The following is a 23,575-nucleotide window of genomic DNA, read 5'->3' on the forward strand; positions in this document are numbered from 1 at the left end:
TATTGTAAATGAAACCAGTTTTTTTATCTCAGTTTCCAATTATTCATTGTTAGCATATAGAAATGAAGTTGATTTTTGCACATTTAGTTTGCTAAACTCACTTATCGGTTCTAGTAGCTTTTTAATAGATTTCTTAGGAGGTTCTATGTACATAATCATATCATCTCTAAAAAAAGGACAACTTTATTTCCTCCTTTTAAACATCTATGCATTTTGTTTTGCCATTTCTTCCTTTTTGCCTTCTTTCCTTTTTTTCCCCTTGCCTTTATTGCACCAACTAGGATCTTCAGTATGATGTTGAATAAAAGTATTGAAGAATGGACATCTTCACATTTTTCCTGATCTAGGGATAAAGCCTGTAAGGGAACATTAACTATGGATTTAGTGGCATACAGTCATGGCTGCTATTAGGTGAAGAAAGTAAATTCCTTTCTATTCTTAGTTTGTTGGTAGGTTTTATCATAAATAGATGTTGACTTTTGTCAAATGTTTTTTAAATCTAGTAAGATGAAGGTGACATGATTTTTCTCTTTCGTTCTCTTAATATGGTGAATTACATTGATTGGTTGTTGAATGTGAAACCAGCCTTGTGTGGCTGAGCTAAACTGTACTTAGATGTGATGTATTATGTATATAATATATTGCAGGATATGTTTGCTAATAGTTTGTTAAGATACACATATAACTTCACAAGGGATGTTGGTTTATAATTTCTTTTCTTGCAATGTCTTTGCCTAGTTTTGGTAATAGGTTAATGCTGAACTCATGAGATGGGAAGTGTTCTCTAGTCCTTTTCTCTTGGAAGAGCTTGTATAAGATTGGTATTCTTTCTTATGTTGTTGATAGAATTTGAAAGTGAAGTCGTCTGGGCCTAGAGTTTTCTTTGTGGAAATGATCATAATTACAAATTCAATTCCTTTAACAGATATAGGCACTTCAGACTTTCTGTTTCTCCTTGTGCCAGTTTCGATAGTTTGTCTGCTTTAGTTCTAGAATTTCCATTTGGTTCTTTTTTTAGTTTCCATCTCTCTGTTGAGATTCCTCGTGTCTCTTCATTATGACTACATTTTCCGCTTGGAATATATTTATAATAACTGCTTTAAAGTTCTTGTCTGCCAGTTCCAACTTCTGGTCATCTTGGGGTTGGTTTCTATTGATTCCTTTTTGTCTTGATATTAGGTCACACTTTCTAATTTCTTCACATGACTAGTAATTTTAAATTATACTGGACATTTTGGATGATAAATTGTTAACTTCTTCCTAAACACTTGAATTTTGTTTTAACATCTGGTTAACTTGGCTGGACTCAAACTCCAAACTCCATTTCCACTGTGATGAGTAGCAGCTAAGCTAAGCCTTGCAACCGTTGTTTTATGCCGGGCCCCCAGAGGTCACAACACAGGCATAGCTCATGATTAGTCAGAGATTTGGGTGGAGTTTATGAGATTTGGGGTCTCCTTCCCTCTGGCTTCCTCTTTTCCATGACTTGCCCCATCACTTTTCACTCTGGCAGCACTGAATTCCTACCTCTGATTCCTTAGGCCAGTAAGCCTGCAGCTTTCCAGAAGTCCCACAGAGGAATATTTTTGACCGAATAAGCTTTACATTCACATACTCTTGACCTGTCTCTCTTCTTTCACCTAAAGTCCAATGATTTTTTAAACTTACTTTTCCAAGTAGGTTTAAGAAATAAATACTGGCAGATAATTAAACCAGTCATAAGAATACATTTAAAATAGAATTTAAGCCCAGAATAAAATAAAAATTCCAGATTGTAGCCTCTGATACCATAACATGGTCTGGTCCTATATACCACTCCAACTTCATCTCTTACCATTCTTTGCCTCATTCATTATCTCTAGCCACCCTAGTCTTCTTACTGTTCCTCAGACACACCAGAGAAACTGCTGTTCCTACCACCTGGAATTCTCTTCCCTCAGATCATTGCATGGTCACTCCTTCTGATATCCAGGTCTCTGATCATATATGCTCTCCTTAGAGAGGTCTTTTCTGATTACCCTATCTAAAACAGCTCAACAAACCTCTCCCCCTACCTCAGTTAACATCTTCTCCTGCTTTATCTTCTTCAAAGCACTAATCACTATCTCAAATTATCCATTCATTTTCTTGTTGTCTGGCTCCCCCACCAAAAGGTAAGCGCCAAGAGGACAGAATTTTTGTCTTAATCACCAATGTATCCTTAGTGAACACTTGTCTGGCACAGAGTATATGTTTGATAAATACTTATGAATAAATAAATTGAATAATGATATGGGAGGTACTAAGGTAAATATAACTTTTTCCCCCACTAAACTGATCTAGCAACTAAATAAATTAAAAATATTTGTCAAAAATCAAACAATATAATATAAACTATAAGTTCCTTATACGTCATTTAAAATAAAGCCAGTATTTCCTTTTACTGTGAAGGGCAGTGAAACACTACACAATAAATTATGAGATCATGTAAATCAACAAATCAAGCATAAATACTCAATTGGTGGAAGAAGAAAACTAAGTGAAGAGTAAAAAAAAAGTGTTGACATGGCTGTCAAAACTGTTTAACATGTAGAAATGAAGTAGATTCATGGCAGTGAAATTTGGGGACAAATGGGCGTGTAACTTCATTATGGTTTGAATTAAGGAGATAGGCTATTTCAAAGCTCAAAGGGTACTTATTGATGAGATTTAGCTTCAGAAGATTTATGTGATTCATTTTAAAACATAATGCTCTCTTAAAACAGGCCAGATCCAGTGACTCATGCCTGTAATCCCAGCACCCTGGGAGACCGAGTTGGCAGGATTGCTTGAGGCCAGGAGTTTGAGACCAGTCTGGGCAATGTAGTGAGACCCCATCTTTACAAAAAAATTTAAAAAACAAATTAGCTGGGTATGGTGGCACACACCTATAGTCCTAGCTACTTGGGAGACTGAGGTGGGAGGATCATCTGAGCCCAGGAGTTTGAGGTTACGAAGAGCTATGATTGCACCACTATATTCCAGCCTGGGCGATAGAACAAGACCCTGTCTCTAAAACAAGCAAACAAAAAACAGTCATCTCAAATTCAAGTCAAAATAGCAGTAACAATAATGAAAGTAATAATAATGCTATGTTTTTACACAATCATTGTTCAGGCTCACAACTCCTATTAATATTTTATTTTCCTTAAAGCAGACATAAAATTACATTTGGAAGAAAATAACTTTGATGTATTATTTAAACCTTCTAGGATAAAAATACATGCAAGTTCTTCTAATCATCCAGAACTAAGAAGATATATGAGGTGTAAAATTGATATTTATTTTTGTTATTCTCAATGGAAGATCAGAGTTATAGTACGCTTCTCAGAAACTGTTGTAACAGTTTACTTCATAGTACAAAATTGCCATAGAAATTTTTCCTGGTGAGTGGCAGACGGGGCAGCTAATATTTCCATGCTTATTTCTCAAATGTAGAATTCAAAAGAGAGGTGTTGACAGAAAAAAAACCTAACACCTGCAATGGGAATAAGTTAGAAATGTAGTACTTTTATTTTTCATGATGTTAATGATTCTAATCTAAATTAATCAAGCTAATTAATGTGTTGCAGTAAGCACTGATGCAAACAGATTTCATTAATAAGTTAATGTAAGTATATGAAAACCCTATCTCTAAATTGATTCCCTTTGAAAAATTTCTGTAAGAACCACAGATTCATCAGAAATGCTCACAGGACAGATCTATACATGTTACAAATGGACAAACTAATAAATAAATACCATAAAAAACAGTCAAGGGTAGATGTCCTGGCTTCACTACCAAATCATTTAGTAGTGTCAGGCTTGGCTGTGCTCACTGTTCCTGTGTTACTGCTCTATACCTTCAAATTATTTAGAAGAGTAGGGACATTCTAACTAGCAAATGTCAAGTCCCGTAGGAGCATTGCTTCTGAACTAAGCTTAAACAAATATTCAATGCTTAATTTTGATTAGGAAATGTTGATATTGTGGTTTTGCTTTGTAACCTGATTTCTACCAAAAGGATTAAAAGAAAAAAAAAAAGGTGAAAGTAGAGAACAGGGATGTTTGTGGGTAGGGATTATCTTCATTGTGTTGGCAAGCAAACAAACTTTTGCCTTAGAGCTAAACAAATTTTGCTGATACTCAACTGTCAAATTATCTTGAAGTGAAAGATTTACAATAGCAAAGAGATAATTATGTGAGTAAAGATTTGAAAATCTATAGCACATCAGAGCATTTGATGTTGAGTTTTTAACATGTTTCTTCTTTCACCTGTACAGCTATATAAGACAAATCACTCTGTTCACTCTTGATATCCCAGTCTGTATCTATTTCTGAATCACTGGAGTAAATGTCAAAGAGAGAGGAAGTTCTAGACCACAATTCCTCTGTCTGAGTAGTTGCATTACACAGTCTTTTTCCAAACGCTTTCACTTTGGCTTGAATACCTGAAAGAGAATAAGCATAAGTACCTATGAGTTAGACTTTGCTTTTCATATATCTTTAATATACAAAAGATCAATTCAATTGCTTAATCCATTGAAGAGTCAAAACATACCCACACTACGGTGATGGGGCCTTTTCAAAGAAATTTGTGTACTTTTATGCATTGGGCCTTCTTCACAGTGAGTAGGTACTGAAGTGACAGTATTAGATGGATTATCAGCATGGGGTTGGGTTTGCACAACTTCATTTTCACATGTAATCTAAAAATACAAATCAGAGGAGAAACATATTAAAGTGTACCTTATAGGGTTTTATCTTTCAAAAGTTACAAGTAGTAAAACAGTATAGCTGAAAATTTTCAGTCACATATTAGTAAGGCTGATATTTGAACCTAGGCAAGGTGAATCTATCGTCCAACCTTTTATGAATTCTGCCATACTGTCTTTTTTCACTTATAAATCATGAATTCTGGTCAGCCAGAATGCATAAGCTATTTGCTTACAACTATTTTTTTTTTCTTAAATCAACAGCTAGAAGAGATAATACTTTTTTTTTTTTTTTTTTGAGATGGAGTTTTGCTCTTGTTGCCCAAGCTGGAGTGCAATGGTGTGATCTCGGCTCACTGCAATCTCCGCCTGCTGGGTTCAAGTGATTCTCCTGCCTCAGCTTCCCAAGTAGCTGGGATTACAGGCAGGCACCACCATGCCCAGCTAATTTTTTTGTATTTTTAGTAGAAACAGGGTTTCACCATGTTAGCCAGGCTGGTCTCGAACTCCTGACCTCAGGTGAGCCGCCTGCCTCGGCCTCCAAAAGTGTTGGGATTACAGGCATGAGGCACCGCGCCCAACCGAGATGATACTATCAGTATTAACTTATTTGATATCTTAGCAGTCATATTATTCTAGAAAACCTAATCATTTGTTCTTTTTTTTTTTTTTTTTTTGTTTTTTTTTTTTTTTTGTTTTTCTCATTCTGACTTCTTATTTATCATTGAAGTAATATGTTAGTAACATAGATGAGTAGTGTTACTTATTTTTTTTTTTTTTTTTTCTGGATTATTTTGTCCAATGTTTATGAAATTCATCCATGCTATACATAAATTGTAGTTCATTCATTTTCTTTTTTTTTTTTTTTTTTTTTTTTTTTCTTTCTTTTTTTTTTTTTTTTTTTTTAATTTCTGAAGTATTTATTGATCATTCTTGGGTGTTTCTCGGAGAGGGGGATATGGCAGGGTCATAGGATAATAGTGGAGAGAAGGTCAGGAGATAAACACATGAACAAAGGTCTCTGGTTTTCCTAGGCAGAGGACCCTGCGGCCTTCTGCAGTGTTTGTGCCCCTGAGTACTTGAGATTAGGGAGTGGTGATGACTCTTAAAGAGCATGCTGCCTTCAAGCATCTGTTTAACAAAGCACATCTTGCACCACCCTTAATCCATTTAACCCTGAGTTGACACAGCACATGTTTCAGAGAGCAGGGGGCTGGGGAAAAGGCCATAGATCAACAGCATCCCAAGGCAGAAGAATTTCTCCTAGTCAGAACAAAATGGAGTCTCCTATGCCCACCCCTTTCTACACAGACACAGCAACAATCTGATCTCTCCTTCCTTTCCCCATACTTCCTCCCCTTCTCTTCAACAAAACCGCCATCGTCCTCATGGCCCGCTCCCGATGGTCGCTGTCTCTTCGGAGCTGTTGGGTACACCTCCCAGACAGGGCAGCCGGGCAGAGGCGCTCCTCACCTCCCAGACAGGGCGGCTGGGCAGAGGCGCCCCTCGCTTCCCAGACGGGGCCGCCCGGGCAGAGGCGCTCCTCTCCTCCCAGACGGGGCGGCCGGGCAGAGGCGCTCCTCACTTCCCCGACGGGGCCGCCCGGGCAGAGGCGCTCCTCGCTTCCCAGACCGGGCCGCCCGGGCAGAGGCGCTCCTCAGTTCCTCCCAGACCGGGTGGCAGCCGGGCAGAGGCACTCCTCACCTCCCAGACGGGGCGGCCGGGCAGAGGCGCTCCTCACTTCCCCGACGGGGCGGCCGAGCAGAGGCGCTCCTCACTTCCCAGAGGGGGCGGCCGAGCGAGCAGAGGCACTCCTCACTTCCCAGAGGGGGCGGCCGGGCAGAGGCACTCCTCACTTCCCAGACGGGGCGGCCGGGCAGAGACGCTCCTCACTTCCTCCCAGATGGGGTGGCGGCCAGGCAGAGGCGCTCCTCACCTCCCAGACAGGGCGGCCGGGCAGAGGCGCTCCTCACTTCCCAGACTGGGCGGCCGGGCAGAGGCGCTCCTCACCTCCTAGACGGGGCGACCAGGCAGAGGCGCTCCTCACTTCCCAGACGGTGTGGCGGCTGGGCAGAGGTGCTCCTCCCTTCCCAGATGGGGCAGCCAGGCAGAGGCGCTCCTCACTTCCCAGACGGTGTGGCGGCCGGGCAGAGGTGCTCCTCCCTTCCCAGATGGGGCAGCCAGGCAGAGGCGCTCCTCACTTCCTCCCAGACGGGGTGGCGGCCAGGCAGAGGCGCTCCTCACTTCCCAGAGGGGGCGGCCGGGCAGAGGTGCTCCTCACTTCCTCCCAGACGGGGTGGCAGCCGGGCAGAGGCACTCCTCACCTCCCAGACGGGGCGGCCGGGCAGAGGTGCTCCTCATCTCCCAGACGGGGCGGCCGGGCAGAGGTGCTCCTCATCTCCCAGACGGGGCAGCCGGGCAGAGGTGCTCCTCACTTCCTCCCAGACGGGGTGACGGCCGGGCAGAGGCACTCCTCACCTCCCAGACGGGGCGGCCGGGCAGAGGCGCTCCTCACCTCCCAGACGGAGTGGTCAGGCAGAGGCGCTCCTCACTTCCCATATGGGGTGGCGGCCGGGCAGAGGCGCTCCTCACTTCCCAGATGTGGCAGCCGGGCAGAGGTGCTCCTCACTTCCTCCCCGACGGGGTGGCAGCCGGGCAGAGGCGCTCCTCACCTCCCAGACGGGGTGGCCGGGCAGAGGCGCTCCTCCCTTCCCAGACGGAGTGGCCAGGCAGAGGCGCTCCTCACCTCCCAGAGTGGGCGGCCGGGCAGAGGTGCTCCTCACTTCCTCCCAGACGGGGTGGCGGCCAGGCAGAGGCGCTCCTCACCTCCCAGACGGGGCGGCCGGGCAGAGGCCCTCCTCACCTCCCAGAGTGGGCGGCCGGGCAGAGGCGCTCCTCACTTCCCAGAGTGGGCGGCCGGGCAGAGGCGCTCCTCACTTCCCAGAGTGGGCGGCCGGGCAGAGGCGCTCCTCACTTCCCATAGGGGGTGGCAGCCGGGCAGAGGCGCTCCTCACTTCCCAGATGGGGCAGCTGGGCAGAGGTGCTCCTCACTTCCTCCCAGACGGGGTGGCGGCCAGGCAGAGGCGCTCCTCACTTCCTCCCAGACGGGGCGGCCGGGCAGAGGCGCTCCTCACCTCCCAGATGGGGCAGCTGGGCAGAGGTGCTCCTCACTTCCTCCCAGACGGGGTGGCGGCCAGGCAGAGGCGCTCCTCACTTCCTCCCAGACGGGGTGGCGGCCAGGCAGAGGCGCTCCTCACCTCCCAGACGGGGCGGCCGGGCAGAGGCACTCCTCACCTCCCAGAGTGGGCGGCCGGGCAGAGGCGCTCCTCACTTCCCAGAGTGGGCGGCCGGGCAGAGGCGCTCCTCACTTCCCAGAGTGGGCGGCCGGGCAGAGGCGCTCCTCACTTCCCATAGGGGGTGGCAGCCGGGCAGAGGCGCTCCTCACTTCCCAGATGGGGCAGCTGGGCAGAGGTGCTCCTCACTTCCTCCCAGACGGGGTGGCGGCCAGGCAGAGGCGCTCCTCACCTCCCAGACGGGGCGGCCGGGCAGAGGCACTCCTCACCTCCCAGACGGGGCGGCTGGGCAGAGGCGCTCCTCACCTCCCAGAAGGGGCGGCTGGGCAGAGGCGCTCCTCACTTCCCATATGGGGTGGCAGCCGGGCAGAGGCGCTCCTCACTTCCCAGACGGGGTGGCGGCCAGGCAGAGGCGCTCCTCACTTCCCAGATAGGGCAACAGGGCAGAGGCGTTCCTCACTTCCTCCCATACGGGGCGGCCGGGCAGAGGTGCTCCTCATCTCCCAGACGGGGCAGCCGGGCAGAGGCGCTCCTCACTTCCTCCCAGACGGGGTGGCAGCCGGGCAGAGGCGCTCCTCACATCCCAGATGATGGGCGGCCGGGCAGAGGCGCTCCTCACTTCCCAGATAGGGCGGCCGGGCAGAGGGGCTCCTCACATCCCAGACGATGGGCGGCCAGGCAGAGACGCTCCTCACTTCCTAGACGGGGTGGCGGTGGGGCAGAGGCTGTAATCTTAGCACTTTAAGAGGCCAAGGCAGGAGGCTGGTAGGTGGAGGTTGCAGAGAGGCGAGATCACACCACTGCACTCCAGCCTGAGCACCATTGAGCATTGAGTTAGCGAGACTCCGTCTGCAGTCCCAGCACCTCGGGAGGCCGCGGCAGGCAGATCACTCGAGGCCAGGAGCTGGAGACCAGCCCGGTCAACACGGCGAAACCCCGTCTCCACCAAAAATACAAAAACCATTCAGGCGTGGCGGCGCGCGCCTGCAATCCCAGGCACTCGGCAGGCCGAGGCAGGAGAGTCACAGGAGCCCGAGGCAGGGAGGTTGCAGCAAGCCGAGATCCCGGCAGTACAGTCCAGCTTCGGCAACAGAGGGAGACCGAAAAAAGAAGGAGAGGGAGACCGAAAAAAGAGGGGAGAGGGAGAGGGAGAGGGAGAGGGAGAGGGAGAGGGAGAGGGAGAGGGAGAGGGAGAGGGAGAGGGAGAGGGAGAGGGAGAGGGAGAGGGAGAGGGAGAGGGAGAGGGAGAGGGACTCATTTGTTCTTTATACTTTATAGAAGTCTCCTTTAATAAGAAAAGTGACTTTTAATACTTTCCTGAGAAAAACTACATTGTGAAATAGAATTTTTTTTTTTTTTTTTTTTTTTTTTTTTTTTTTGAAACAGGGGTCTCCCTCTGTCATCCAGGCTGCCGTGCAGAAGCATGATCTTGGCTCACTGCAACATCCACCTCCCGGGTTCAAGCAATTCTCGTGCCTCAGCCTCCCAAGTAGCTGGGATTACAGGTGCTTGCCACCATGCCTGGCTAATTTTTTGCATTTTTAGTAGAGATCATGTTTCAACATGGTGACCAGGCTGGTCTCAAACTCCTGGCCTCAAGTGATCCGCCTGCCTCAGCCTCCCAAAGTGCTGGGATTACAGGTGTGTGCTATTGTGCCAGGTGGTGAAATTTGATTTGTGGGGGAACTAATATGGGTGAGAGGTAGAAAGAAGGAAGGTTTTGATATGTAAAAGGTAATACAAGACAGGGTACCTAGAGATTATGTGGAAGAGGGTAAGAAAAGATATCTGGAAAAGTTAAGAGGGCCTGGGAGGAGAGAAAGTAAGTGACAGAGAAATGAAAACAAAATTAAAGTGTTTAGCAGTAGTGGCAGCTGCCTTCAAACCACTGAAAAAATATTTTAGTAGGTGTCTTTGGTGGCTGTACCATAGGCTATTGATACCCAAGTTAAAGAAACTTTGTGGCCAGGCACAGTAGCTCACGCCTCCCAGCACTTCGGGAGGCTGAGGCGGGCGGATCACTTGAGGTCAGGAGTTCAAGATCAGCCTAGCCAACATGGTGAAACCCCACCTCTACTAAAATACAAAAATTAGCTGGCATGGTGGCACATCAGCTACTCGGGAGGCTGAGGTACAATAATTGCTTGAAGCCAGGAGGCAGAGGTTGCAGTGAGCCAAGATCACACCACTGCACTTCAGCCTGGGCGACAGAGTGAGGCTCTGTTTCAAACACACACATACACACACACAGAAAAAAAAAAAAAAAGAAACTTTGTAAAGAAATTCTTGTGAAGAGTCCCTTTGTAACACGAATCTTATTTAAAGGGTTTACCTCCACGTTTATTAAATCATGACCAATTTTCACTAGTTATATCTACTTCTAAGCCAAGCATTGTCAAAATCCAGAATAAACACATATTTCTTTACAAAAAGGTGTATTCTGGATGAAATAGAGTTTTAGAAATTTAATCAGGGCTTAAAAAATAACTTTTATTCCCTTTATAACAATAATACATTTTTTACTGCAAAAATTTGCACCATACAGAGAAGCAAAAAGAAGCTAAAAATTAGTCATAATCTCACAATCCATAGCTAAAACTTTATATTTTGATGTTTTTTGTCTTTTTGTGTATTTTTAAAAATTGAGATAATATAATGCTTTATAACCTAGTTTTCCCACTTATTTTATATGTAATCTGTTATTAAATATTCTAAATCATAATTTTTATTGCCACATAGGAATGTATTATACAGATATACTACAATTTATTAAAACAATCCATATTACTAGAAATATTTGAACATAAATCTCTTGTGTAGATATCTGATTGCTTCTTCAGATTAAAAGCTCAGAGGCAGAATTTCCAGGCATGTATTAATCCACTAGAACATGAGTCAAAAGAAAATATCTAGAATGAGGCAGAAAGAGACAAAAGGAAAATAGAAAATACAGAAAATGTCATAACAGACATAGGGGATAAGATTTAAACGTATAACATAAAATGGGGCAGACGCAATATTTGAATAAATAACAGCTGAGAATTTATCAAAATGGATAGAAGGCATTAAGACATGGCTTTACAAAAGTACTATAAACCCTTTCTATTTATCAAAATAAAAACAACAGAAACCAAACCTATGCACACTACAGTAAAACTGGAAAATGAAGAGAAAAACTTAATAGCAGCCAGAGGAAAAAAGATACATTCTCTTCAATGGGGTAACCATAAGACAGAATAATGCCTAAACTTTTAAGGACACAAAGATTGAAAGTAGAAGGATGGAAACAGATGTACTATGCAAACACTAAGTTAAAGAAAGCTGGTGTTGCTATATTAGCACTACATACCTAATAACATAGCTTCAAAATATATACATACCTAATAACATTGCTAGTAACCTAATAACATAGCTTCAAAATATATACATACCTAATAACATTGCTAATAACCTAATAACATAGCTTCAAGATATATACCACTAAATGGGTAGAATTTGAAGATTAATATGTAAATTCAAAATCGCAGTGGAAGATTGCAACATCACTTTCTTAGTAATTAATTAAGATAAAAATTCCAAAAGGATATAGGAAATTTAAACATGATTAATAGACATCAGTGGAACACTATCCAAGTGCAGTACACACATTCATCTCAAGTACATATGGAACATTTAAAAAACTATTTTGGGCATGTTACAAGTTTCAACAAATTTCAAAAGGTTAAGTCCATATATTGTATTTTCTCTGGCAGTAGTGTAATTGACCTAGAAATCTATTGCAAAAATTTAACTAAAAAATGCCGAGAGATATGGAAATTTAAAAATATACTTCTAATTAACCCACGAATAAAAGATAAAATGACAATGGAAATTAGATATTTTATACTAAATAATAAAAATACTCCATACCTAAAACTTGTAAGATTCAGTAAAGCCACGTTAGGTGGGGACTTAAAATCTTTAATGCATATATTAGGATAGAAAAATTAATTGGGCTTAATTTAGGTTAGAATTATTAATATCATGCAAAAAGTATTCCACAAAATATCTCTAACATAGCCCCCTGTAAGGACCCAGATTTTCCTCTATCAACACCACTCTACTGAATTCTACATTTGGGAAATAAGCTTGTGAAACTTAGCTGCGCCATTTAACATTCACCATAAAAATTCTGAAAATCAATGATATAATTTAACTTCTTAAGAAGTTAAAGACAGAGCAGTGGACAAAATTTTAAAAAGTAGAGGAAGGGAATAATGAATAAGTGAAATAAATGAAAAAAATTCTAGAGAGAAGATCAACAAGGCAAAGTTTGTTCTTTGGAAAGACTCATAAAAATCAATAAACCGGTGGGGCACAGTGGCTCACGCCTGTAATCCCTGCACTTTGGGAGGGTAAGGCAGGTGGGTCACGAGGTCAGGAGTTCAAGACCAGCCTGGCCAAGATGGTGAAACCCCATCACTACTAAAAATACAAAAATTAGCTGGGCACGGTGGCAGGCACCTGTAATCCCAGCTACTCAGGAGGCTGAGACAGGAGAATCGCTTGAACCCAGGTGGCAGAGGTTGTAGTGAGCTGAGATTGCGCCACTGCACTCCAGCCTGTGTGACAGAGTGAGCCTCTGTCTAAAAAAGAAAAAAATAATAATTGATAAACCTTCTGGTGAAGCTGATCAAGAAAAAATGAAAAAGCAAAAATTACCTCAGCTCAAACAGAATTTTTTTCAAATACAAGATTATCATGAAGGTTTTGTGTCAATACATTTAAAAATTTAGATGGAACAGACAAATTAAAAAATACTATTAATCAAAATGGATAAACAAAATACTATTTATCAAAATGGATAAACAAAAGAACTCTGAATAACCTTATAACAAAGAAATTGAATCCATTATAAAAAACCTTTCCAAAAGGAAAACTCCTGTCTTATCAATGAGTTCTACCAAATATTAATACCAAATTTATTAATGGATATATGCCATTTTATATAAACATTTCCAGAGAATGAAAAAAGAGAGAACAATTCCAAATCTGTTGGCATAATCTTCACACCAAACCTGAGAAAAGCATTCCAAGAAAGAAAAAAACTGTAGACCATTTTCACTCGTGCACACAGATACAAAAATCCTAAATATTTTATTTTAGCTAATATTTTATTAAGCAATATGAGAAAGGGATAAAGCACTTTGACCAAACTGAATTTATTTTAGCCATGCAAGTTTGATTCTATATTTTAAAACCAATCAATATAATTTACTATATTAACATAATAAAAATGTTATCCTTAATAGATTCAGAACAACCATTTGATAAAATTCACCATTATTTATAATCTAAACCAGGAATAAAGGGGAACATTTCTTTTTATTACAAAGAGAGCTATAAAAAACTATAGTAAAAATCATAATCAAATGGGGAAATATTAAAGGCTTTCCCTCTGAAATTAGGAATGAGAAAAGGATTCCCCTCACCTCTTCTGTTCCCACACTGTACTGGAGGTTCAAGCCAGTGCAACAGGAAGAATACGAAATAAAAACACGAATATCAAACACTTTTTTCAGATGATATTTTTGTACTTGTATAAAATTGAAGAAAATTTATAAACTATTGAAATTAATAAGTGAGTTTAACAAGGTTTTTGGATACAAGTTCAACAAAAATTAATTTATCAATATACACTTATAGATTATAAAATTTAAAATACCATTTATAGTAGCAAAATCAAATAGCTGTGAATAAATCTAATGAAAGATATGTAAGACCTTTACATCAAATGCCATAAAACACTTTTAAGATAAATTTAAAAACCCAAATAAATGGAGATATATGTTCATGGATTAGAAGAGTCAATATTGTCAATATGCCATTTATTCCCACATTCATTTATGAATTCCATGGAGTCATAATCAAAATCCTAGTAGGTAATTTGTGAAAATTGACAAACCAATTCTGAAATGTATCTAGAAATCTAAAGAGCCCAACATAGTCAAAATATCCACAAACATGAACAAGGTAAGAGGTATTAATCAATTGAATATTAATTCTTAATAAAGCTATATAAGACACTGTGATACTTTTGCTTAGGCAAACAGATAAGTGAAACAGAATAAAGTATGTGGAAATAGACCTATGCATATAAAGGGCACTTGATTTATGACAAAGCTGACATTGCAAGGCCAAGAAGAAATGCTAGTAGTTTCAATAAAAGATGCTGAGTCAAATGGGTATCAATGTTGGGAAAAATGAAACTTAAATCCTACCTCACACCAAACACAAAAATCGATTCTGAATTAGATCTAAATATAGAAAGTAAAAACAAAGTTTATTACAAACAGCATAGTAAAATGATTTAAGTATTAAGAATAAGGAAAATTATTGGTAATTTGGACTACATCAGAATTAAGAACTTCAGTACATCAAAAGACATTATTAAGAACCAAGAGGCAACCGATAGTGGGAGAAGATAAAAACATTTAACTGAAAAAGGACTTCCAGGTAGAATCTATTAAAAATTCTAAATCAACAAGAAAAGACAGACAATCCAACAGAAAAATGGGCTACATTTAAAAGGGCATGTCACTGAAGACTACCCAAATATCCAATTAATATTTGAAAAGGTGTTTCCTTACTAATTTCATCAGTAATCAGGGGATGAAAAGCAAAAACATTACTATGCACTCTGCAAATGGACTCAGATGTGAAAGACTAGAAATCCCACGTATGGGCAAGAATGTGGAACAATGGAAACTGTCATACTTGTGGTAGAAGTGTAAATTGGTACAAGTATTTTAGAAAACTATTTGGTATTATCTACTGAAGTTTAATATAATACTATGACCCAGCAATTCTAGGTATATATCCTCAGAAATGTGTGCACATGTGGACCAAAACACATGTACAAGAGTTTATGGTAGTATTACTTATGATAGCCCCAATGGGTAACAACCCAAATGTTCAACAATAGACAGACAAATTTTGGTATATTCATACAATGGAATACTACATAATAATGAAAATGAACTACTGTTATATGCAACAATATGGATGAATCTCAAAAATGTAATGTTGAACAAAAGAAGCCAGACACAGGAAATGGCTACAGTATGATTTGATTTATATGAAATCAAAAAAAAAAAAAAAAAAAGCAAACTTGGCTACCTTTGAGGAGAGGGGAGGGGCTGGATATGAGGTGATATAGGGACTCCTGGGGTGCTAGCAATGTTCTGTTTCTTTGACCTGGGTTGTGGTTACACATGTTCAGTTTATGATAATTTAATGACTTGTCCACTTAAGATTTGTTCACTTTTGTGTGTATTTGCTATAGTTCAAGTAAACAATTTAAAAAATTCAGTTGGAATGCAAAATTAACAGTTAAGGGAAAACAATAATCAAGCCCCTTTCTTTCCTTGGAAGTAGTGTCTTGTCTTTTCGGAAGCCCCCTAAAGATATGTAACACTCATATTTATATTTATCTATATATAGCACCAAGCACCCAGAACAGTGTCTACAATAGCTCTTCAATAAATGTTGTAGAATGACTGGAAATCTGATTTTTAGACAGTTAGTCCTGGGATTGGGAAGAAAAACATTAGGTGGGGGAAGAAGTCAGATAGACAAGCCAATTTTTTAGCGACGTGATTAGGGTTCTTTATCCAGACCAGGCTAAACATTTATTGCTATCAACTCAAAATCTTTTTTTTAACCTTATATACTTTTAAAGTGACTATTTTAGAACTCACACATAGCTTTCTAGTAATTCAGCAAGTATATTAATGTACTATGGATTGTTATAAATGTCGGCTGGTTACACTTACAAAATGGAAAACAGATTTATTATGTATGCTGGATCTGTTTCCCAGTGGTTAGTTTTTATGGGTTACAAAGTCTTTGGTTGTTTGACTAGCTTGGCTTTTCTTCTCCCAATTTTTGATTAGGTTGTGTAATTATGAAGAAGAAAAATGGTGTAGGGGGATGTGTGTGGCACATGTTTAGTATTTATCTCTCTTGCTACACAAATATATATGTATATGGATGTATATGTTTGGGCAAAGTTTGCATAGGTGGTGATGGTGGACAGATGGTTCAAGGAAAGGACAGCTATCTTGACAGGTATACAGCTTGGTGAGCAGGGAAACTGGCAGATAATTGAAAATTCAATTATAATGCAAAAATTTGTTCTTATAGTCATGTAATCATTCCATAAATATTTATTGAATTACTTAAATTTGTAAAATATTGTTTTAGGCACTGCAATACAATGGCAAAGAAATCAGACATGATCCTAGCTCTCATGGAGCTTACATTCTAATATGAGAAACAAATATTAAGCAAACTACACAATTATTTCATGGCAATTATGGTAAGTGCTACTGAAGTATCTGTGCTACTGAATCACATGGAGTACACAAAGAATGAGAGTACATAACTAAGGGATCAAGGGGAAAGATGTTTAGCTGATTTTTAAGGGAAAAAGACTTAATTGGTAATGATGGGAGTGGGAGGGGCATAGTTCCAGGATATTATAATACATGGAACAACTGAGCAAAGTCTTGTCGGTAGGAAGTAATATAGTATAGTATGTCCAAGAACTGAAAGGTCAGCATGATGGTACACAGTGAGCAACAGGGACAGTGGCCTTGGTTAGGGCTAGTGTGGTATGCAGGGGGAAAAAACATGCAGGGCCATGTAAATTGGGTTAATATTTTTGCTCTTTATCTTAATAATTGCAAGATGCCATTAAAGGGTCTTAAACACCCACCCCAATGTAGGAAGCAGGTTAGTACTGCAGAAAGAGTGTTGGTCTGGCAACCCGACCTAAGTAAGGATTACAGACCCCTGAGGAAATTACTAACCTCTTGCTATAATTTAATCTGTGTAATGGTGGTAAGGCTGAAGTTTATCACAAGGAAGGCTGGAAAGTTTTCTTTAAAATGGTTAAGTGGGGAAGAAGGTAGTAGAAACCAGATGCAAAATGAGTGCAAACAATATTTAGAAGGAATAGAAAAGTAGGCAGAAGAGAGCAAGATGGGGAAATTCAGCTCACCAGGGATACTGAACTTAAAGGCAGCTAGAGCTAGTTATCAGTCAAAAGGAGGCTTAGGGGTGGGAAGGGATTTATTAGCAAGCTCCATCTTCATCTGTAGTTCCACATCTCCTCCGCCCCATCATTTGTGATACAAATAAGGGATTTTCCTCAAGCTTATGTAATGTTATGCAAACACAGTTTCAAGCACTCCAATCCTGGAGATTGGCTCAAATTAAACCCTTTCTATTTAAAAACTCTGGAGCAGCGAGTGAAAGCAACTCACTACTCTGCAAGACAAGACTGTGTGTGTGTGTGTGTGTGTGTTTTGGGGGAGGAGCAGTTAGAAGGAATTAACTGGGTCATTTAATTCCAAAGTGTTAATGCTAAGTGGGACCTTGGAGATCACCTCTAAAGCACACCCCTAACTTTGCAGACTAGAAAACAGGAACTTTCGAGATGAGGTGCCTTTCCCAAGGTGACACTAAGTGGAGGAGCCCAGCCAGAGTCCAGGGGTTCTTACACAACCTTCGGTGGTCTCTCTTTACCTGTGAAGCCGCAGCCTGCTTCCCAGCTCGGGGGCGTGTACAGGAGACCGGACCTGGGGCAGCCTCAGAATGCCTGGCTGCCTGGAGCTCTCCTCTCGTGTCCGGGCGGCCTGCTTGGTCTCCCTCCTCTCCTCCCTTAGGTGCCGGGGCGGGCACCCGGTGCAAGGTGGGCACGGCGCCTGCCACCAGCCTCAGGCGCTGGGAGAAGCGCAGGTTCTTCTGGATAACCGAAGAGACGTCAAAACAGGCTGGGGCAAAGTGGTCAGAGCAGATGACCGAGCGGTCATTGCCTCCGTACCAGTCGGCGCGGCAGCCCCGCACGAAGCGGTCCCAGAGCAGCCGCACGGCCCGGTCCTTGGGAAAGCGGAACAGCGACTTCCCAGACTTGGTTGTGTTGCCGCAGTGGGCGGCCACACAACGGGCCGGCATGGCGGCCGTCTTCGGTGCGCGGGTGCCGGGCTCCCTGGACCTTCGCCCTTGGGCACGCTCCTCGCAGCGGCCTCGGCGAGGCAAGTCCTCCCCTCCTCACCTGTCCACTCCGTGTCGGGATTGTTTCCTTCCCTACCTCTGGTCACCGGAAGTGGCGATCTGGGGACCCCAATGGGAGGGCTCTTTGATATCTTCCTCCTCCTCCTCCCTGCACTGCTCCCCGGGAGCCAGTGGACACAAGCAAAGGGATACAAATTTCGCGCGGGCAGCGCTGAGGTGGGCCGTAAAGAGGAACGGACCGGAAGTGGTGGTTGTCATAGCAACCAATGTGGCCAGCCTCTTCCCCAGTTTATCCTCCTCCCAATACTACCACTCTGTTTTTATGAGGCTGGGAAAATAGAACGAGGAAGTGGTGACACACTGGGCTCTCACGAATACAACCAGAAGCTGCAACGACTGTGTGGCTCTATCGATTCGGGAGAGGTCCAGACCGGAAATGGTCGTTTCCATGGTAACCCTGAGCGGGTTGCTTAGGAGATGACCTCTTTCGGGTCTCTTTGAATCTCCGCTGTAGAGTCACCTCGAAGGCAGATCTAACAGAGAACCTGGACTGTCTCCTATCATGATTCCCGGGAAATATCGCTCTGTTTCTGGCCGGGCTGCGAACAACGTAAGTTGGGCCTTCTACTTTCTCTTTCTTCCCATTGGTACTCTTTCTGACTGGCGTCTTTGTCCTAGGAGATGGGCTGTATTATTGGGACCGGGACCGCTGGGTCTACTCAAGCTATTGTCTGACCAGGGTTTGAGGTTCGTGGGCTGGACCAAGGCACAATTTAATATTGTATGATGGGTACTCAAAGTCTTGTCCAGGATCTGGGCTCCCCAGAAGGTGGAGCTGGTCTGCTGTGAAAGGCTTGGGTTTATTTAAATTCCTTTGGCCAGTCAATTCCTTTTTCTTTTATTTTCCTTTTAACTGTGAAGAGAATTTATCATTAGGGACTCCCACCTCCTTCACCTGTCTCATTGAGATGTTTATTTAGACCTGAATGGCAAATGTCGAAAGCCTGAGGTACTAACTAGAGGGTTAAATTGCTGCCGACATTTTGGAAAATAGATCAGTGAAACCTTTTAATTCTTAGATGTGATTTTATTGTTTTCAGCAAATCCTCAGAACAAGATCATTTACCAGAAACAGAAATGGAGCATTGTGTTCTAATTTTTTGTTATATTTTTCTTTGTACCTTTTTTTTGGAAATATGTGTTTGTGTATTAAGAGCAAATTTTATGGTTTAATTCTTACATTTCAGGTGAACTGCGGGCTTCATCTGGTTATTCAAACATCACCCCTTCCTGAAAAAAACAAAGTAAGATTTAAGAAGGTTGGCATTTAAATTGAAGATTGTTTTAAATTCTACACAAATAGCAACATGACTTAAAGTGTAGATAGATTCTAAACTGAAAAATTTAAGTAGATTTGCTTTGATTTCCAGTTTAAAGCTAGTTCTTACTTTCTGCCTACATAAAGCTAAAATAGCCCTCTTTAAAAAACTTAATGTTATTTTATTGATTACAAAAGGTAAGGGTTTTTTTTTTGACATGTACACTTTTTTTTTTTTTTTTTCTTGAGACAGGGTCTAGCTGTATCACCCAGGCTGGGGCGCTGGGGTGCAGTGGCGCAATTTTGGCTCACTGCAACCTCTGCCTCCCAGGCTCAAGCGATCCTCCCACCTCAGCCTCCTGCGTAGCTGGGACCACAGGTGCATGCCACCACGCCCGGTTAATATTTTTGTATTTTTTGTAGAGATAGGTTTCACCATGTTGCCCAGGCTGTTCTGGAGCTCATGAACTGAAGCAATCCGCCTGCCTTGGCCTCTCAAAGAGCTGGGATTACAGGCAACAGCCACCGCACCCAGTGATATTTACACATTTCTGAAATCAGGAGCCTTCTTAAAATTGATGGCATGTCATAGTTTAATTGGGGAGGTTTTTTTTTTCTTTCTTAATAGAGGGTAAAATAATGGTATGTCTCACTACTGATGACACCTTAGATAAAATGGTAATTGGGAGGGCATATCCACACATCCCATTTAAAATCAGGGAAGAAAAAAACAGGTTAGAAGTGGACACATATTAGACTTAATGTTATTTAGAAGTTACGATATGAATATGAGATTTTTTTCCCCCAGGCTATTTGCCCATAATGTCTCTAGCATTTCTAGAATTTCTGGCTTTTGATTTAATTTTTGAGATTTTGAGATAAACATGTTTTTCTTTCCCTTCTGTCTCACCTCAGCATTTATACTTACTTACTTTCTACACACTGTGTCTCAAGACACAACATGATTTTTCCTCCTTTGACCAAGTTGGAAACCTCTAACCATCACAATTCAGGTGTGTCCTAAAAAGTTATTAAATAGGCGTCACTGGAAGAACTCTAAAGTGAAGGGCAGAGTTCACACATAACAGCATGAAGAAGGGTAAGAAAAGGCATGAGGAAGGTAAATGGAAGGACATCATTAGTCAAGGAGGCAGCTGTTGATTACATTATATATGAATATGAAAATGATAAACACTCAGAAAATAGACAATTTGATCATCTCAAATAAACAGCAGTTAGATTAATTGAAAATATTATTTATTATAATTGAGCATAATGGATTCTCTCCAGAGCTTTCCTAATTGATTTCTCTGGACAAATCCTTTTCCACCATTATAATGTTTCTACGAACAGTGTGTCTCATCTAAATATTTTTTCCAAACCATTCACTTTCTCTTGTGTGGACATCTATTCTGAGAAAATACCTTTAGGTCATATAATTCCTAAGGATATAATGCAAATGCCAACATAATGTTTATAGTATGGATACATTAGAAGCATCTTAATTTATTCAAGATATACATATTTGGGGTTTTTTGTGGCTAATCATAAGAAGTTGTTCTGGTTTTGTTTTTCTCAGTCCTCCCACCAGATAATTATTTTATATCAGTTTTAGATCAAGTGAAAACCTTTCTTAGAAGGCTTAAATATACAATTTTATTATATTATAATAGGACATTTAAAAGGATTATAATGATCAAAACAGTGATGTTTTTCAACAGCATTTTATTTATATTGTGTGCTTTTTTTGTAGCAAATGATTCTTTTAATCATTGTATTTGTGGTGAGAGCATGGAGGGATTGGAAGTGTCTCAGCTTGGAGTATCTTTTATTTGATCTCATAAAATTGACCCTGATTTTGTGGGTGGTAAAATACAATGATAGAGGTGCAGCCATCATCTCTATCTAGTTCCAGAATTTTTTCATCATTCCAAATGGAATCCCTGTACCCATTAAGCAGTTACTTCCCATTCCCTGCTTCCCTTAAATGCCTGGAAGCCACAAATATGCTTTCCATCTCTATGGATTTGCCAATGTGGTATTTTGTGTCAGTTTTCTTTCACTTAGCATGATGTTTTCAAGGTTCATCCACATTGTACCATGTGTATCAGTTATTATATATTTTTTAATTTATCTTCACTGCTTGGTGTTAAATTCGTCTCCAAATATTTTTTTCTTTAATAATGTTTTTCAGGTTGAATTCAAGCTAAATAAAGACACATCGTCATTCCCCGGTAGACTTTTACAACATGACCTTGAAAGAAACTACTCAAGTAGGCAAGGTATTGTCAGTGAGTAGAGATCAGATGTGGTTCATCATCTTTGAATAATATTAAGTGTTTAATAATGTTGAATTACTAGATCCAAATAAACTTGAATTTAAAATGAAATGGTTCACTGGGACCAAATTGGTTTGGTATTTTTTTAAATCATTGGTTTTATATATGTAGCATAGTAGATTATTTCCAATACAGAAAAAAGCTGTTATTATTTTACTTTGAGGGTGGGCTATACACTAGAGAATGGAAAAAGAATGTTTCAAATAGCGTATTAGAACAGTATTTGGAAGTCACTAATTAGTGAGAGTAAGAGTATGGGAACACAAATATTAAGGAAATCAGGAAAGAATGTAAAGTCAGGAGTACAGAAGAAACAGTCTTTCCCTGTTACTATCACATATAATTATAGATTTTATATTAAAGGCTTTAAACTCTAGTGTCTATCACTTGGGATCTTGTTAAAAATGCACATTCTTAGTGCTCCCCCTCCATCTTCCCCATTCTGATTTTGTAGGTCTTGAGCGGGATTTGGAAATGTGCATTTTAATAATGTCACAAGTGATTCTGAGGTATATGGTTTGTGGGTCATCCTTTGACAAATACTGCCTCGTATGATCTGGTTATATTTCTGAAATATATTTTTCAAATCAAGGAAAACGTTCCTTCACGTTTGAATCTTGGTTTGTTGCTGACAGCCATTAGCTTTCTGTAATGTGCTCATGTTAAACACTTCTGAATCCACATATACAAAACTGCCTCTACCTCTTAGGAGTTTATCTGAGAGGGCTGATCAGTATAGGCCTTTCTAGGTTGTTCATGTTATTACTGTGGGAACATATGGCGATTTTAAATATTGGTTAATTTTCTCTCTGTTTTTATTTCTGGACCTACTTCTTGGACCCATCTAATCTGACATATCTTTTCTCTTTCCTACATTCTACACTCTTGTCTTGGCCAATTGCTGGACATGACAGTTCCACAGTGTGGAAAGCATCTGTCTTTGCCTTCTTTGATTCAGTTCAATACTTATTTATAAAGCAAGTATTGTGTTCCGGTCACTGTTTTAGGTACAGAATTATAGATGGGAAGCCTCAACTAGGGTTTTTATGCTTGCATTGTCAATTTCCTTGACATTTTTGATAACAATATCTTAAAAGTTTTCCCGAAATCATGAATCAAAATTAAGTACTTTCACTAAGCTTTTCTTGAGTTAGAGTAGGGAGTTAGTAAACAGATTTCAGGGTGGCTGGCCAGGCAAGCTTATTTAAGTGGTAAAGTATTACTAGATATTTGCTAATGAGGAAATAGTATGGATGTACTGAATTTTGTGAACCTGAGAGATGAATAAAGTTTTATACATAAGTAATGACCCATTCAGTATGAATTAACTCTTTAGGGAAAAAAACCTAATTGGTTTTTCATTTAAAAAATTTATTCAAAATTAGGTTCTGTGACAGGATACTCATTTGAAATGCCTTAAATGTGTACCTGGTTACTTTCAATGTGCACCCTTCATAGTTCCAGGCAGTTTCGTGCAAAGAAGGCCACACAACTTAGTTATTTTCTTGACTTTTGTACTCAAATTTTACTTCCAAGGGTATAAAATTTTGGAAAAATTATAAGTAGCACCTCATCAGGAAAAGTTTAGGGATGTCTGTCTAATAAACTGTATCTTGATACCCAATCATTATAATTAATTTCGGCCATTTCTTATTTTTCAAAATTAATCAAACATATCATAGCCTGTCCACACAAATTAACCAATGGTACTCTCAGTCAAAAGTAAAGACACTTGATATTTTATTTAAGCTAGTGAGTTTAAAACTTGATATGTGATTTCTTTTAGGCTTCTTAGAATATTGTTAAGAGTTTACCCCTGTGTCTTTGAGATTTTATAAGCGCCATATATTGCAG

At 40.9% G+C, this 23,575-nt stretch overlaps 2 protein-coding genes across 7 annotated transcripts in view; one reads left to right on the forward strand and one right to left on the reverse strand.

The window, feature by feature from the left end:
- Window positions 1-3,124: 3,124 nt before the first annotated feature.
- Window positions 3,125-18,151, reverse strand: THAP10 (THAP domain containing 10; the record flags this gene model as incomplete). Its single annotated transcript, NM_001134211.1, is given in 4 exon segments — window positions 3,125-4,448; window positions 4,559-4,706; window positions 13,477-13,497; window positions 17,576-18,151. Coding segments are annotated over 4 exon segments (795 nt in total). The 3' UTR covers window positions 3,125-4,251.
- Window positions 18,152-18,371: 220 nt separating this feature from the next.
- LRRC49 (leucine rich repeat containing 49) overlaps window positions 18,372-23,575 on the forward strand; it is a 153,918-nt gene continuing 148,714 nt past the window's right edge. For 2 of the 6 annotated variants that reach the window (XM_063716700.1, XM_063716702.1), the window contains exon 1: window positions 21,577-21,664. Coding sequence is in view for 4 of the 6 variants with exons in the window: in XM_063716698.1 (XP_063572768.1) it covers window positions 18,627-18,674; window positions 19,312-19,383; window positions 21,577-21,664 (208 nt within the window). In the remaining 2 variants the exon portion in view is untranslated. Of the gene's footprint in view, window positions 18,675-19,311; window positions 19,384-21,576; window positions 21,674-23,575 lie in introns of those variants that run through there. The other 4 variants (XM_063716698.1, XM_054532831.2, XM_009249983.4 and 1 more) reach the window with 4 other exon arrangements.

The sequence above is a fragment of the Pongo abelii genome, chromosome 16 (genome assembly GCF_028885655.2).
Source record: "Pongo abelii isolate AG06213 chromosome 16, NHGRI_mPonAbe1-v2.0_pri, whole genome shotgun sequence".
Classification (NCBI taxonomy): domain Eukaryota; kingdom Metazoa; phylum Chordata; class Mammalia; order Primates; family Hominidae; genus Pongo; species Pongo abelii.